The 16,057-nt window shown below is 35.1% G+C and overlaps 3 protein-coding genes across 4 annotated transcripts; 2 read left to right on the top strand and 1 right to left on the bottom strand.

Moving 5' to 3' along the window:
- The first annotated feature begins 455 nt into the window (after nucleotides 1–455).
- Nucleotides 456–2,756, top strand: LOC130723471 (probable plastid-lipid-associated protein 4, chloroplastic). The gene is made up of 6 exons (XM_057574542.1): nucleotides 456–821; nucleotides 921–1,034; nucleotides 1,409–1,507; nucleotides 2,073–2,147; nucleotides 2,354–2,421; nucleotides 2,509–2,756. The coding sequence occupies exons 1-6, from the start codon at nucleotides 546–548 to the stop codon at nucleotides 2,579–2,581; spliced, it is 705 nt and encodes a 234-aa protein (XP_057430525.1). The 5' UTR covers nucleotides 456–545; the 3' UTR covers nucleotides 2,582–2,756.
- Nucleotides 2,757–3,825: 1,069 nt separating this feature from the next.
- Nucleotides 3,826–7,325, top strand: LOC130724249 (uncharacterized). Its single transcript, XM_057575444.1, has 7 exons — nucleotides 3,826–4,489; nucleotides 4,930–5,073; nucleotides 5,283–5,355; nucleotides 5,684–5,789; nucleotides 5,861–5,957; nucleotides 6,737–6,832; nucleotides 6,915–7,325. The coding sequence occupies exons 1-7, from the start codon at nucleotides 3,827–3,829 to the stop codon at nucleotides 7,068–7,070; spliced, it is 1,335 nt and encodes a 444-aa protein (XP_057431427.1). The 5' UTR covers nucleotide 3,826; the 3' UTR covers nucleotides 7,071–7,325.
- A 903-nt stretch (nucleotides 7,326–8,228) lies between these two features.
- Nucleotides 8,229–14,113, bottom strand: LOC130726733 (sterol 3-beta-glucosyltransferase UGT80B1). Of its 2 annotated transcripts, XM_057578035.1 has the most exons (15): nucleotides 14,006–14,113; nucleotides 13,751–13,822; nucleotides 13,080–13,176; nucleotides 12,847–12,989; nucleotides 12,355–12,425; nucleotides 11,699–11,780; nucleotides 11,218–11,319; nucleotides 10,976–11,031; nucleotides 10,517–10,551; nucleotides 9,567–9,771; nucleotides 9,255–9,464; nucleotides 9,091–9,150; nucleotides 8,955–8,994; nucleotides 8,535–8,756; nucleotides 8,229–8,455 (listed from the first exon to the last, which is right to left on the bottom strand). In XM_057578035.1, the coding sequence occupies exons 1-15, from the start codon at nucleotides 14,072–14,074 to the stop codon at nucleotides 8,402–8,404; spliced, it is 1,518 nt and encodes a 505-aa protein (XP_057434018.1). In that variant the 5' UTR covers nucleotides 14,075–14,113; the 3' UTR covers nucleotides 8,229–8,401. The 2 variants fall into 2 exon arrangements, with proteins under 2 accessions (XP_057434018.1, XP_057434019.1); XM_057578036.1 differs by lacking the exon at nucleotides 8,229–8,455 and having other exon boundaries at nucleotides 8,614–8,857.
- Between the last annotated feature and the right edge of the window lie 1,944 nt (nucleotides 14,114–16,057).

Here is a 16,057-nt window from a genome sequence, read left to right as displayed (position 1 = left end):
TTGTATTATTTGACTATTTTATTTTAAAAAAATATCATAATTGAATTGTGGTTTCCACCGTGGTTATATTTTCCATATGCAATTGAATTATGGAGAAATGCAAGTTGATGCAACTGCATTTGTGGTGTGACATCATTACAAAAGTTAAAATCTCTTTACGTTACAACCACAATTACAGTTGTGAACCATAATTTAAAACCTTGTTGTTATGTCTCATCCAATCTTGTGATAGACAAATACCAAATTTAATAAAGTACATGAAATATTTTAAGGTCAAAGGGGTATTACACATGGAATTTCAAGTCATCTATCATATAAACCATTAAATTAAATTGGTTCAATGCATGTTTGAAAAATCTTATAAAATTGAGATTAAAGTAAAAATCAATTATGTGAATATACTAATGTAAATAGCTTTGGGTGTTAGAATCTAATTAAGTTGCTTATACCAAATCTATGGTTACATTTCTATTCCTACACTACTCATGTTCACTTCACAACCAAGTGTAATGGTTGAAAGTACATAAGCATAAACCCATCTATCAATGGCTCTCTCCACTCTCACAGCTACTCTGTCATTCAAATGCACAATTGTTTCCAAACCATCACAACCAAATCTTCTCTTCTCATCCTCAACACGACCAAAACTCAACACCTCCATATCTGATTCTGATAAAGGGAGGAACAAAGTTTCATTTTTCCAAGGTTTTCTCACTGGAGGCAGAGATGTTCAGAGCCTCAAGGTGGAGCTCTATCAAACAATTTCACCCCTTGACAGAGGTGCCGAGGCTACTCCTGAGGATCAACAACTAGTGAACCAGGTTCAAGTGAAAACAACAATATCTTGATAATTTCAGTGGCTTTGTTTCACTGTCTTTTCTTGGTTTCCTAACTTGTGATGTTGACTTGGTCTTGTCTAGATTGCTCAAAAAATTGAAGCTTTTAACTCTGTTAAGGAGCCTCTCAAGTCTGATTCGCTCAATGGAAAATGGGAGCTTTTATATACAACATCTCAATCAATTCTGCAAACACAGGTTTGTCTATGTTACTTCTAAGGGTTTGCAAATTCAGATTCCTTGTACATTTATACACTTCCATTTTGCTCTTTCTATGATCCAAATAAGGGGTTTGATGACTTTCATATGTGGTATAAATTCTAATGGCACCCTTTTACAGATGATATAGGCGATTTCTGTTTGAAGAAGTATAAATAAAATATCCATCCAATGTGGTAACTAATTACATTTCCCAAATTGAATTTTGAAAATGTGCATTTGGTTTGTTGATTTAACTTCTAGCACGAGTTATGGTTGTTCTTCCTTTTTCTAAGAATTATGATATGATTGATTTTGCTCTCAATTTATTTGCATTAGTAAAATGAGAATTAATTTCTGTTAAACTATCCTAGAGGCCAAAATTCTTGCGACCAAATGGAAAGATCTATCAGGCGATTAATGGGGATACTTTGAGAGCTCAAAATATAGAAACTTGGCCGTTCTACAACCAGGTACTGCACTGCACTACAGCTATAGCCACTACTTTAAATCTTAATAAAGACTTCACATGATTAAAATGGTTTTTGATGCTGGTTTGGTCTATTTGTGGTGTTTGGATAAACAATTTAATGAAGTGTTTATGATCACAAAGCGCTTATGTGATAGATAAGCTAATTTGAGAGGCTTGGTTATATGTAATATGCATGTATGCTAATTCATAAGCTAATCTGAGCAGCTTATGAAAATAAACTCAGAAGATAAGTCATAAACTGTTTACATAAGTTCTCCCAAACACTTGCATAAGAGCTTAGAGCTTAACTTATAGCATAAGCTCAAATAAGTTCTTCAAAACATGAATTTTTCATTTGAACTCTTTCAAGTATGAATGTGTGTCTGAAGCAGTAGTTCAGTCTTAAAGGCCATTTTTCTAAGCTCATAATTGATAAACAAATCCTAAAGTGTAAACTTTATGAGATATAGAAGCTAAATAACTGGTTACCAGAACTTTTGTCTAACATCATCAAATTCACAATGCTTTGGAAGCTTGGAGCTTACAAATTGCCACTATTGCTGCAGGCCACAGCCAATTTGGTGCCTCTTAACTCTAAAAGGGTGGCTGTTAAATTTGACTTCTTCAAGATTGCAAGTCTGGTAGGTCAATTACTTTTCATATTTAGTCTATTGGTCATATTGTTTGGTAATTCCATGAATCTGTTTTTTCTATTTAAAGAATCAGATAAGATATTAGGTAACCATGCATTCATACTAGGATGAGAGTATCTTTCTTTATTTATCCTTATTTCTTTTGCAATTCACCAACCTTTTCCTGACAAATGAGTCCACAATGCTAAATTCAGATACCAATCAAATCCTCTGGGAGTGGTCGTGGCCAGTTGGAAATTACTTATTTGGATGAAGAGTTAAGGTAAATCTGTGACTTGTAATAGACTTTTAAGTTTCCTTGCTGAGTACTCTTACGTCTGAATTTCTTTCTTTTGCATGAACTTGACAGAATATCAAGAGGTAATAGAGGTAACTTGTTCATCTTGAAAATGGTGGATCCATCCTATAGAGTTCCTCTTTGATGTTGGTGGATTCTCCAAGAGTTGCTTTGCTTGTACTGCCTTCATCAGTTTACATTTTCAGCATGAATTAATGCTACCAATGGGCCAAAAATCAATAAATGTTTATCCTCCTAGATCAATTTCTACCCCTTCATTATTTATTTTTATTTGTATATATCCTATTTAAAGTTGTTATTCAAGGTAATATTTCAAGAGTTTAATTTTTATGCACCGACGTTTTACACCGTCAACCAATCAGATTTTAAGGATATGAGAAAATCTCTCTTTTTATTTAATTTCATTAATTGACGTGACACATCCTTGAAATCTGATTGGTTGACGGTGTAAAAAAAATTTACACCGTCGGTGCATCATCCTTTTTCTCATATAACATATTTCAATGCATAGCTTATTGAATATTCAATCTTTGCTTTTAAACTTAATTAGTAGTTTAAACCAAGCGAGTTAACGGTTCCGCACTTAGTACCTTAAAGCAAGTGATTAATAATTTGATTTTCAACTCTTATGAGCGGAATAAATTATTCGACCAATCTCATATATTTTTTACGACACTAATTTCTCCTCTTTAACATAGGTTAAGCCAACACAAAAAGTTGATTTAAAAATTTTGGTCCACATAGTGTCGGTCAGAAACCGCTAATAATGAACGGTGAGCAAACACATTAGCATGAGACTAAATAAAATAAAGATGAAGTAACCAATGTTTCTTTTTCGAGTAATGATATATACATACCTCATTTTTTAAACACTTCATTTTCACCTCTTTTTATTTCTATCTCTCTTATCTTATCATCTATCACATCTCATATTTTCTCTCTCTTACTTTTTCTTTTCTTCCTATCTCTCACCATTCCACCTCTCCACCTCAAAAAAGAGGACCTCAAAAGAAAGGTGTGGATGAAACATTATCCTTTCTTTTTCTCATCCAATTTTTTTTGACACTGAATAGTATTTTAGTTTAATTTTAAAAAAATCCATTTTTTGACATGAGGTCTTGCTACTTTTAGCACCCATGTCCCATGTGGCCTCACAAAGAGAAATCATATATAAAGATAAAAAGAAATTTGAAAAATACAATATCATTTTCCATTTTTTAACTTTGACAATCCAAATTGTAACTAATTTTTCCAAAAAAGAAACTAAATCAAAGTGAAACTGAAATTATATTTTAGCCTAGTTCCAATCCAACCTAACCATTGGACAAACACCCTTTAAAAGGAAAAAGTTGTCTACTTCTTCTTCTCTATGATCTATCGTGAAAATCGAAATAAGTCAAATAACAAAAAGCCAGAGAAAAAGGTTAAAAGCAATGGGATTGGAAGGAACTCAAACTTAACTACCAATAACAATACACAACCAGGAGTGTCCTCTCCTCCATTGGGCATGGCTCCCACCATTTCCTCACCGTACCATGCCCACACTTTCCGATTCCCTTCTCTCAATTCCACTCTTCTCCTCCGTTCTACCACGCGCCGCCGCACCCAATTCCTCACCTTCGCTTCCTCCTCTTCTTCTTCGCCCAACAACACTCCCCCACCTCCACTCCTCCCCACTCCTCCGCCTGAGAAGAAATCCTTCGCCATCGCCACCGGCGAGCTCTTCCTCGCCCTCGCCTCGCGCCTTATCAAAAGCCGCAGCGGCGTTGGCGACGATTCCGCTTCCGTGGCCATGTTCGAGAATTCAGCAGCACTGAAGAAACGTGAATTGTACGAGGAGGAGAGGATTGGGGCTGTGGTGGAGGATGAGATTCAACCCGACGTCGTTTGGGAGCAGAGGGTCAAGGACGTTGAGGCCGAGCGCAGTAGGCGAGTCGTCACCTCCCCTGGCTTTAGCTTCTCTGCTGCTGGTCTTCTCTTCCCTTACCATCTCGGAGTTGCTCAGTTTCTCATTCAGAATCATTACATCAAGGTCAGTGAATCAATGTCTCCATATGTAGAGCTACAATATCTATAAGCACTTATGAGAATAAAATAGCTTATTACATATCTGTATATCTATAAGCTGTTTTGAGTTTATTTTCATCGGTTGCTCAGATTGGCTTATAAATAAGCACTTATATTATACTGACTTATAAGCTATTTTGGGCTTATTCCAATAAGCTTTTCAAAGCAACTTAGGAATAAGCACTTACTTATGTGTTTTAGATGCTTAATTAAGTTGTTTAGTCATAGACTTGGTTTCTATTGGATGTTGATTGTTGAATTGTGATAGTTCAAGTTAGAAAATTTGTTCATGGGAAGTGCAATTTGAAATAGGAGTGGAGTTGGTGATGTATGTTTATCTTCCTATCTTCGTCAAATTGGATACTTGTGAATTCTTAGTTTAGAGTTTTTATGATGCTCGTGCAGGATACCACACCCTTAGCCGGTTCCTCTGCTGGGGCCATAGTCTGTGCTGTGATTGCTTCCGGAGCAAGTATGGAAGAAGCATTGAAGGCTACTAAAATATTGGCTGAAGATTGCCGGAACCGGGGGACTGCATTTCGGCTGGGGGTATACCTCTATTCTGAAAGTACTTTCTATGTAGTTGGTCTTGACCACAGTTTTAGTAATTAGTATGTCTCATTTGATTGCAAATGAGAGCCTGCGTGAATTCGTATCCATGACGGAAAGCTGAGAGACTTTCTTCTATTGTAATAGTGTGCTCTTGGGTTTTTTCTTTGGTTCAAATTTCATCTTTTTGGTACTATTTTTCTGCACAGGCTGTTCTGCGTGATGTTCTTGACAAGTTTTTGCCAGATGATGCTCATATAAGATCAAATGGGAGAGTTCGAGGTAATACTGCCCTGCACTATTTTCATTATGGAAATGTCTTGCGCTAAGAGTAAAACTGGAAACTTATATCTCTAGGATCGGAAGTAACACATACTTAACAGAGAAAATATGGGGTGTAGCTGTATACCACAGTTTATATGTATTATTTTAGTTACTAAATTGCATCTATGACTTCATAGTATAGTTTTTGAACCAATTAGAAGATAAGGATTCTCTTACCGAAGTTTTGGGCCAAAAATTTAGTTTTGAAAACTGCCTAAGTTCTCTTTATTAGTAGTTGAGATTTCTGAATCCTGCTTTGTCTTGAGAGATGTACTTTCTGTCGCAGTTGCTGTGACACAGCTTCTTTGGAGACCCAGGGGTTTGTTGGTGGATCAGTTTGATTCCAAGGAAGATCTCATCAACGCAGTTTTTACTTCTTCCTTTATCCCAGGGTGATTTGTTAGTACACTATATTACCTTGTTATAAATGGATGAGTAAATTTAAAACTTATACTCACTGCAGATATCTTGCACCAAGGCCAGCAACAATGTTTCGAAATCGACTATGCATTGATGGGGGTTTGACGTTGTTTATGCCACCAACATCTGCAGCACAAACCGTAAGTTTATTAAAATATTTACTAGTTGGACTATTATTTCAATTGATTGATTCTTCGCTGAAACCGCTGTTTAAATGCATTTGGAAGCCTTATAAGATATTTTTTGTTTTGTACATTCTATTATTTTACTCGTATGTGGTATCTATTATCTAAGAAGGGAACATCTGAGGCATCCTGGCCAAATTCAGAAACTTCTAGTTTTCAAGGAAAAGATCATTGCATGCACTACTCACTTGTTCACTTGTTGTGAGGTGTCACTTGGAGGGTTGGGTGCCTCTACAAAGATTGAGATGGTTATTTAGTAATTTTCCCAAAATCTACCTATGATTGATTAAAGAATAATTTTCAGGGTTGATAATGTTATTTTAGGCTATCCATTTCTTAAGGTACTTTTCAGTGTGAAAGTGAAGTGGCATATTCCTCTCTCTATTATCTATTCTGAATGAGCTTAAACAAATTGAAACTCCATGATCTGTATTCAACAGCTAGTTTGAGCCTTGAGGTATTAAGATAAATAGATGGCTAAGAAAATAATTCTGACTTTCTTGGAACATCTGAGAAGTGATGAAGGGTAGTCTTGTATTTGTGAAAGAAATCTATAAAGCAACAGGAAGCTCGTGTGTTCTGGATAAGAGAACTTTAGTAGAACTTGGCAGGTCATAGTGTCTGCACTGCATTTAGGTTTGTTTTGTTTCAGTTTTGATGTGATGAAAGAGATTTATGATTTTTTTAAGTTCATTGTCATGTTTCAATATGTATAAGCATTTACCACTTCACAGGTTCGTGTTTGTGCTTTCCCAGCAAGTCGTTTGGGATTACAAGGGATAGGGATCAGTCCAGACTGCAATCCAGAAAACGCTTGTAGCCCCCGACAGGTATTCCTGAATTTTATGAATTAACATGATAAGTATCTTGAGGATACGTAGATGATGAGCATTCTGTATGGAATCATTTCAGCTTTTTAACTGGGCACTTGAGCCAGCAGAAGATGCAGTTCTTGACCGACTCTTTGAGCTTGGGTATCTAGATGCAGCTGTGTGGGCAAAGGAAAACCCAGTGGAAGAAATAGTTCAAGATGATAGTCCTGTCCTTGGAAATAGCATTCCAGGATAGCTCATTATGTAGATTGAAGACACGTGAGGAAACTACAAATTATTGAATTCAGCCATGTTACTTGAACTTGAGCATCATATTAGCAAAAAAAATATATACCATTGGTACTGGTCAGAGGTTCATAACTGCTATTTTTTCATATTTGTTGTATATTGCGATATAATTCTTAACCCTGGTAGAGAAGAGTAGAAAGGGAAAGCATATAGGCAATTTATTCATAAGTTATATAAGTCAGAATGGTCATGTAGTTTGAAATCCCTGATTCTTTCTTTTATTTACAAAGAGAATTTATAGCTAGTTTCTCAATGAATGACAAATTTGTGTCACTTGAGTTTGCTCTAAACTTATGTCCTGTGATATTCAGAAACTAATTGATGTTTCTTTAATTCTTGATTAGTGTTGAACTAGGAGAAAATGGTAAATTGTGATCTTAGGGAACTTTGAGGGTATGATTTATTGCTCTTGAATTGAATGAAGATGAATGACATGGAAGAGGAAAGCCGGTAATTCATATAAATGTAAATGGCTTAAACTCCGATAGAAGCTAATTATTCTATAATAGCATAATAATTATTCAAATTTGTAAAATTTGATTTTTTTTAAACAATAGAATAATTTTTGAACTAGTATTCGGGAACATCAAAATGAAAGAACATTGACCAACAACTAACCTTCAAAAAAAAAAAAACCAACAACTAAGAGAATATGTTTGGAAAATCACGGTGGACATAAGCAAATTTCCTTAACTTTTGGGATTGACCACCATGATTTTAAAATCGTAGTTTTCCACCGCGTATCCAAACATGCACTTAATGTGGGATAATAATAAAAGAATGATATGCTCTTTTAAGATTTCCAAATTCTTTGATTTTTCTGGTTGCAATTCATTATTCACCTACTTCTCATGTTTCTTGAATACTAAGCAAATCGAGTAACATTTAAAAATAAAACATTGAGACTCATTTCCAATGGGTTAGGCTTATTTGTTGAATGGAACTGTGAAATTCCCTTAATATCATCTTGGAGTGTTGTAAAACGGGAATAAACCAAGTTTTCCAAAAAGACTTAGTTTATAGTTACCGCCTTACCGGTTGTGAGATGCCCTTGTGCATTACTCTCTGTGCTACACATGATAAATTTAATAAACTCACAAAAAACTAATTTTAAAACTTTAACGAGAACTAGAATGATTATATGAAAGAATGCATCTATTCAAAGAGTAAGCCCAAAATATCAAATGCAGTCAGCTCGTATGTGAATTGGTACATTTTTTGAATCAGTGGCGAAGAAAAGCCAAGCAAATTCTTGGAACATTTCAACGGCCTTATATTTCAATTCAAGTCTAGCTCTTCCTTGAGGCACTTAATTGCCTCTGATACACCGTCCTGAAAGTTGAAAGATCATGAATGCATGAACCTCTAGGCTTACAGTTTTCAGATCAAAATTTAAGACAAACTTTATTACCTCAAGTGATAGTCTTTCAGCAATTTCTATAGCCTGTGTTTTAACTCTTGATGACAGTGCATCATGTATCGCCAGTGATAGTACATGTGCAGCTTCTTGGACACTTCTATCATCATTTTTATCAGGAAGCAAATGGTGTCTACTGAGTGGTTCAGGTGAAATACCAAGCCAATACATTCTTTCAGCCCAATAAAACTGATCTAGCATGAAAGGGCACACTACCTGCCATCTCGTTCAACCAAATCAAGTACATTTGACAAAAAATGATCATTGGCTTCAAGAGAATTTTGTTGAATTGGAGAAGTTAATTTAATCGAACAACCCTATGCAGGCAGAAACATATGAGATGCATTCAGCAGACATGTACTTTTAAGCCCAAATAAAACATCTATGTTAGCAAAGATTTGATTCATTACAAACCTGTGGTGTGCCAGCCTGTAACGCAGCAGCAGTAGTTCCACTAATTTCAGGTGCAAGAATATCGATTAGTAAGCATCCTTTTGAATCCTTCAATTCAATGATAATATTGAAACAGCCAGAATACTAATTCTCCTACCTGCCTCCATGGTGAATCACAGCAGCACATTTTGGGAAAAGCCAACCATATGGAATGGACCTATATTCAATGGTAAGTGAAATCGCAATTATTCTATTAAAAGGAAACCCTTTTCCCTCGTAAGTTTAAGTTTGTTGTAGTAAAGTTACCTGAAGAACACTCACCCAGAAAAACAAAAAAGTCGCCCATCACAAAGAGGGATACAATCTTCACTCCAATTTTTCTGGTCAGGTGATGCTTCAGCAGCAATTGTGCGGACCACTGATTCTAAAGGTTCATATCCAGCAGTGAAGAGAATAAATCTATAATTTGTGGTGTTCAGGACCATTTGAAGAACACAAATAAATGCACGAGGATCTTTTAGAAAACCCATGCTGCCAGTGAAAAAGAGAATAATCAGGTTTGAAAAACATATAATTACAATTACTAATCAACAGTTACACAATGTTAGAAGGTTGAAGAAAAAATTGTTATACCTTCCAATAGCACTCAACCCAATAAAGATTGGTTTAGTCTTTATAAAGTTTAGCAACTCTAAATGACTGGGGCATGATTCATCTTTAGCATATTGATGTACTGATGAATCAAATACTGATGTTTCTCGGCATTTCTCACATGTGAACTGCCATTCAGTAGGGACAAACCAAAAACCACAAACCCGCACTTTTGATGGCCAATATGCTGTCAATGCATTAAATCTAATCAGATGATAAAACTGAAAACCTAAAGACGAGTGTACTAAATCCATACAGTGAGTTAAGAAATCAAATGTTGGTAAAAACATGGCAAGATTATAACATAACACAAATGTGGATTTTGAAACAGCCTTCAGTACATCCCCATTAATCATGAGTCTTGAGATCAGAGTGTTTAATCAAATATAAAATCAACGTAGAAACTTTATCATGACTAATAAATTGTAACCTTTTCCCTACCAAAATAATCACAATTCACATACTTAGATTTCAAAGAAATTTCTGCTTGATGCTTTATTGAATGAATGCTTAGTAGGAACGAAATTGATAAGGAATTTATTTAGACAAAGTATAAGCCTTGACACATTCCTCATTTTCACTCTTTCAGTTTCATTACTAGTTAGCAAACCAGAAGAGATTACAGTTACAATGATTACTGAAAGCTATTGCTCATTGCGGGGCATAAAATTGGTGCCAAAAGACACTTGAAAGTCATAACATAATTTGAGAAGCATTTTATTGGACTACTCTGCACCCCTCAACTGTTACTGCAACTATAATACAATATTGTCTCGATTTATGGTCTTATTTATATCAAGATAGTCATCCAAATGGATAAATAAAAGAAAACAGTATAGATGCATGCAACAGAGGGTTAAGGAAATTCACTTCAACTCTAGACACACAACATCAAAGTAGACAATGCCGGTGTATAGTAAAAGAAGACATACCTGGCCATTCAACAACTTCTTTACTAAAGCCATACCTGTTGAACAGTGCATACAGTCAATGAAATAAATCAGACCTAACATTGAATATCAATTGAAAAGAACAAGTAAGTTTATCATCTATATATTATCACGCAATTATCTAAAACAATCTACAATCAAGTTGCATCAAAAGGAAAGAGTTATTTATTAGGAACTTAAATGACTATGACCATAAAAGAAAAATTACCCAGTGGCAGTTTTGTTGGCTTTACACAACTTCTAGAAATCACATACAATGCAAAACTTTCTTTTTTCATAAATAAATAAAGCCTTAAAGCCTCGGTCGGTAACTTGTAGTCGTTTCAAAATTCCACACAATTTGGAAACAGCTCATCACACAAATACACATGGACTATTAGAGCAACAAGGCCAAAAATATCAATATGAAAATAATTTAAGCATTCAGAATTCATTACTTACATCACAAGAGGAGATAGTGGCCTATCATGCCATGTAGGAATGCCAGTAACTGGATCCTGAAATCTCAAAAAGGTGCCTATGTTAGTTCAAAAGAATGGGTTCCCCATAATCCTCTGCAAGGGTACATGTCTACAGCAACCTAACAGAGGTGGCAAAGACATTCTATGAACTATGAAGCACAAACTTGTAACCATAAATTCACTATATTAAATGCCGGAAAAATAAGGTCAGGAAACACGAACAGTAAAAGGGCATGGACTCAGATGTAAGTCATCATTTCTCCATGATCCCCAATTTTCGGTAAAAAGAGGCCACATCCAATGAATCACATCCTTCCAGCAGACCTGCATGGAAAGAATATGATTAAAGAATAAACAAGAAGCTAAAAAATTAATATAGAAGCTCTAATTCCTGCTAAAAGATGTCTAGGCTGTTAAGTAGTACTATTGCTTGACCTACTCTGTACTAGGTGCATTATGTTACTGTATATGTATGTAGCATTATTTGTCATTCTTTTTTTCCACTTTGCTCTATCTAAACCCTAAAGTTTCATCAGCTACCAACTGCAGCAAGAAAAAATGCAAATCTTTTCATATTTATTTTATCCCATGACTTCTCTTTTATAAAGGAAAAGGCACAATGTAAGCAGGAAAAGAAACAGAAGTACTTCAAGCGGAATCTTTCTAAAATGAAAACATTCGAGCATAAAAACTAAATAAATACCTTACCAGAAGGAGCTTCAATCAGATATTTATATAAAAGAGGAAGTTCTCTTTGGAATTGGCTTTCAAATGTTGCAGGTGCACTACACAGTAAATCAATGATCAAAATGTATTTAGAATTTAGATAGTAGCTTCAAACACCAAAGTCAGTCATCAACTGAATGTCATATTGTACATTCAAATATCTAGGGACAATCTTTTTTTTTTGTTGATGAAAACATACTGTGTTTCTGAGGCGAAAAAGCACAACTCATATGCCAATAATGCAAGAAAGTACAAACTAACAAACACGTTAGCTCTTCTCACTTGAGCACTGTGATGCAGTTTTCTTTGCCATATAACTACAACATAGAATTGAGCATTTTATGCATACACTAGCACTCTGGTTAAAAGTTCATTAAAAGTATATAGCTAATAAATTATTCAAGATAAATTTGCCAAACAATAGTTATTGGGAACATTTTGTGATTTTCAAAATTTATATGTTTTATCAATTATTATTAAGGAAAAATCAATGATCAAGGTTCCAAATGTTAGGAGAAACTCATGAGCATTGATGCTCTTGCAAGATTGCCACTGCCCACCACAAAACAAGCACCGCTTATCCAAATTCTACAATATGTGATGATACAGAAGGAACATGAACTTCTTAAGTACCTGTATGGAACAACATAAGGTGCAGCTACAATGCAACGGATAGAAAAACTCTCCGCAAGGCTCCACCCTTCCTAAACCATCATGAAAACCTCCTTCATTACAGAGCACTTAAACCCTTAGTGGAATTTGAATTGTTTATGTACAATTGCACATAAATAAGCATGTAGAACACACACATGCATAGCAGTTTAGAAATTTCATAACCTCACAAGATTATTCAAGGAAAAAATAGTATTATTGTACTCTTCTAACAGGAACATCTACTACAAACTCTTCCCCAACATGCTCGTTAGGTGTCTCATTGTCTCCTTGAGCACAGCCAAGTTTTTTAATAAATTATTTTTCAGTTCCACTAAAGCAATCATAACATTTTTATAAATCAATTTCCATTAACGATATCAAGTCTTAGCTTCAATCAAATCCTCACCCCCCAATGATCTCAGAAACTTGTCAAAAAAGTCCATCTCAATAAAAGTTGTCAGTATGGAATACCAAAGCAAAAAAGTTTATCACAAGAAGATCGCCCTGCATGCTTGGGCCATCTCCAAATATCCTTTCAATTAAAGAATAGCATTCTTGTCTATGATCTCTCGTAATTTTCTTTTTCTGCAAGAAAAACGATGATTCTGCTTTCCCTGATAAAAGAGAAGACCTATTAGAACTATAGTTTCTCCTTTTAAATTTTCTCTCTACATTTTTAAGCAGAACCAAGTTGATAGTCAAACCTTCATCATAATTATTCTGATCAGCAGCACAAAGAACTGGAGGTGATGAAACTGGGCAGTATTCAACATGTTTTTCAGCCAAGTGAGGACTTAAACTCTGCAAGGAAATATTTTGTTCAACTATCAGCTATTAAAAGTAAGGGAAGAAAATAAAAAGGAGTAGAAATACATAATTTTAACATGGTCACCAACACTATAGCAATAAAAATTAATTTCTTTGTATTACTGGAAATTATGTGAATAACATAGGTGGAGGAGTTAACCAAATCATTATTGTTGCCAAGTGGAGAATGATGATGAATCATGAATAAGTAATCACAATGATAATGTGACAAACAAAGTACCATCTAGCACTAAACCCAATGAAGGGTATCCTGTATCCAGAGTGACTAGAAAACTAATAGTGTGTTGCTTTTTATTTCTCAAACTGAGGAGTGCTACCAACACACTCTCTAACAAAATTGTACTTCACTGTTAATGCATAAGTGTCTTTGGCTGATCAATAGAAAAACTCTCTAACACACTTAATACAATTGGTTTATTTTTTAAAAGTCGATACATTTGTTTCACTTGGTAAAAAATGAGTTGACTTTTCAAAAAATAAACCAATCAAGTGTGACTGCTCAAACTAATATAATGCTCTTGATGATGTAAATGTTTATAAAGCAAACCTCATGTGCTGAATGAGTTATTAGAGTCACACTGTATTGTCTCTGGTCACCAGCAAAAGCAGCTGCAATGGCCTGCAATGAACAACAATGCAATGCAAACTGTTGCAAATCACATTTTTCAAGCCAAACTGTCTAAACCAATCATCAAAATATTACACAACATTGATATTTATACCTGGCTGATATCATACCAGTTCAAAAATTTACCAAATATCAAAGAACATAAATTGAAATATTAAAAGAAGAAGCACTGACAGCAAGAGGGTAGACATCGCCTTTAGTGCCGAAGGCCATGAACACTGCTTTCGGATTCCTTCTCTCCATCTCCACCCCTTTCCTCTGTTCCTCGCAACACAAACAAACACAGTAGAGTAGCTTCATTTTTCTTCTTATTATTTTACTATATATCCCATTTTACTTTTTTATTATAAATAAGTAATTTTACTAATAAGTGCAAATAAAAATATGAATTTATTAAAATTTAAAAGAAAATGGTGACATTCTTTTCATACTTTTTGCACGTGTTAATAAAAAAGGTTTTTTTTTAATAATGTAAAATAAAATATTTACCAAAAAATTATAGTTAAAACAATTTAGTGAATTTACTAACAGTGGGTTGTTTGCGACGGAATATCAATTCGTCACAAAATCCTGGTTTGATATGGGATTAGCGACAGAATCTTAGAGAGGAGAACTTCATCGTAAGTTCCGTCAGTGTTTTACAAAGGACAGCTTTTGTTCAAGATGAATTTAGATCCATAAATAAATATAAAGATAAATATTAATAATAATTATTTTTGAAGGATGTGTTGTGAATTTAAAATAATAATCCAATTTTTTATTTCAAAATTCATAAAATATAAATATATACGTCTCAAGAGAAGTGCTCCCAATAACTTTAAAATGTTCGGATGAGTCAGTGGTCGGCAAATCTAAACACCAACAACAAATTTCAACTCTCTAAGAACTTAACTTAGTTCTCTATTATCCAAGAGTTGGAGAGAGAGAGGTACAAGAATCAATTTTGAAGGATTGTAATTTATCTTTTCCGATGTATAAATAAATAAATATATAAACTTTTGTGAATGAAGAGTTATTCTAAAAGGAGTAAAGGTGTTTACTACATGATTTTTTCCTATTTAACATGCAGCACGGAGTTTTCATATTTAGTGTGTTTATATACAATTATTTATTTAAACTCCCTTTCATTTTAATCTATAAGAATTATTATGTTTATATTTTAGCTCGAAGTGAATACTAATATATATTTGCATTAGTGACAACAAATATCCAAACATATGTATCTAATTATTAGCATGTTTAAATACTAGTTAAGTATAACCTGAAAAAACTTTTATTTCAATAAGAAATCTTTCATTTTTTCACTCAAACTAAGTGTTTCCGTTAGTTTTTAGCAATGGCAATTGTATCCTAAAAGGGCCTTACTCGTTGTAGTTTATCTTGAATAATCTTTTTTTTAATTTAATACGGGCCTAGATCCAACTACTCTCTTACATATAGAGTATTGGGCTCCTCCCCCATGGGGAGTTTCTCCTCCTCTAGGGAGGTTTTATTCCCTGCTTGGTAGGTTTTTCTCTCACAATAGGTGGGTTTTATTCCACTTAAGGTGGATTTTCTACCCAAATAAGTGGGTTTTATGTTTGGGTTTCTTCCCTTCCTTTGGCCGCCATCTTCCTCCGCTCACCGCCGCCCCTCCTCCGCCTTGGCCGCCTCCACTACCACCGGATCGTTGCTGTAATCCAGTAGGGAAACAATGAAGATGCAGCCACCATCTCGCCATCACAGATGTCGTGAGCACCTTTGCCACCTACGCCACAGTCGCTTCACAGATCTGAGGTCTCTATCCCCTATTTCCACTTTCTGGCAAAGATCTGGAATGAAAGCTGAGGCCTTTACTGGTCTGGTTTGATTTGTAGTTGAGTTTGGGTCGTTGTGGCACTGTGAGTGCTCCCCATCGCCCTTTACTCTTTCCTATTCACCTTCCTTGACGGCTGGGTACTTCCACTTTCTCTGTCCCCTGCTCATGGCACCCTCCTCTGTTGATCTGGTTGTCTTTCGCACTGTCATGGCAGCTTCCACCACCCCTCAACATTGCTCCTGGTTCTACAGAAGTCATTTTCCTCTCCTTATCTACTGATATGCTGGCTTGTCCACCTTGTTGCGGCTGAAGTCACTAAACTTCCCTGATAGTCGCACAATGCAACTCCGGCAGAGTCGAAGAGTTGTAAATGGGAGCGCTGATTAAAATCGAAGATAAATAAGCTTTACCGCTTAGAAGTCAACTGG

Source organism: Lotus japonicus, chromosome 6 (genome assembly GCF_012489685.1).
Source record: "Lotus japonicus ecotype B-129 chromosome 6, LjGifu_v1.2".
In the NCBI taxonomy this organism is placed as follows: domain Eukaryota; kingdom Viridiplantae; phylum Streptophyta; class Magnoliopsida; order Fabales; family Fabaceae; genus Lotus; species Lotus japonicus.
Note: the sequence above shows the minus strand (reverse complement) of the source record. Positions and strands in the feature narration are given on the sequence as shown.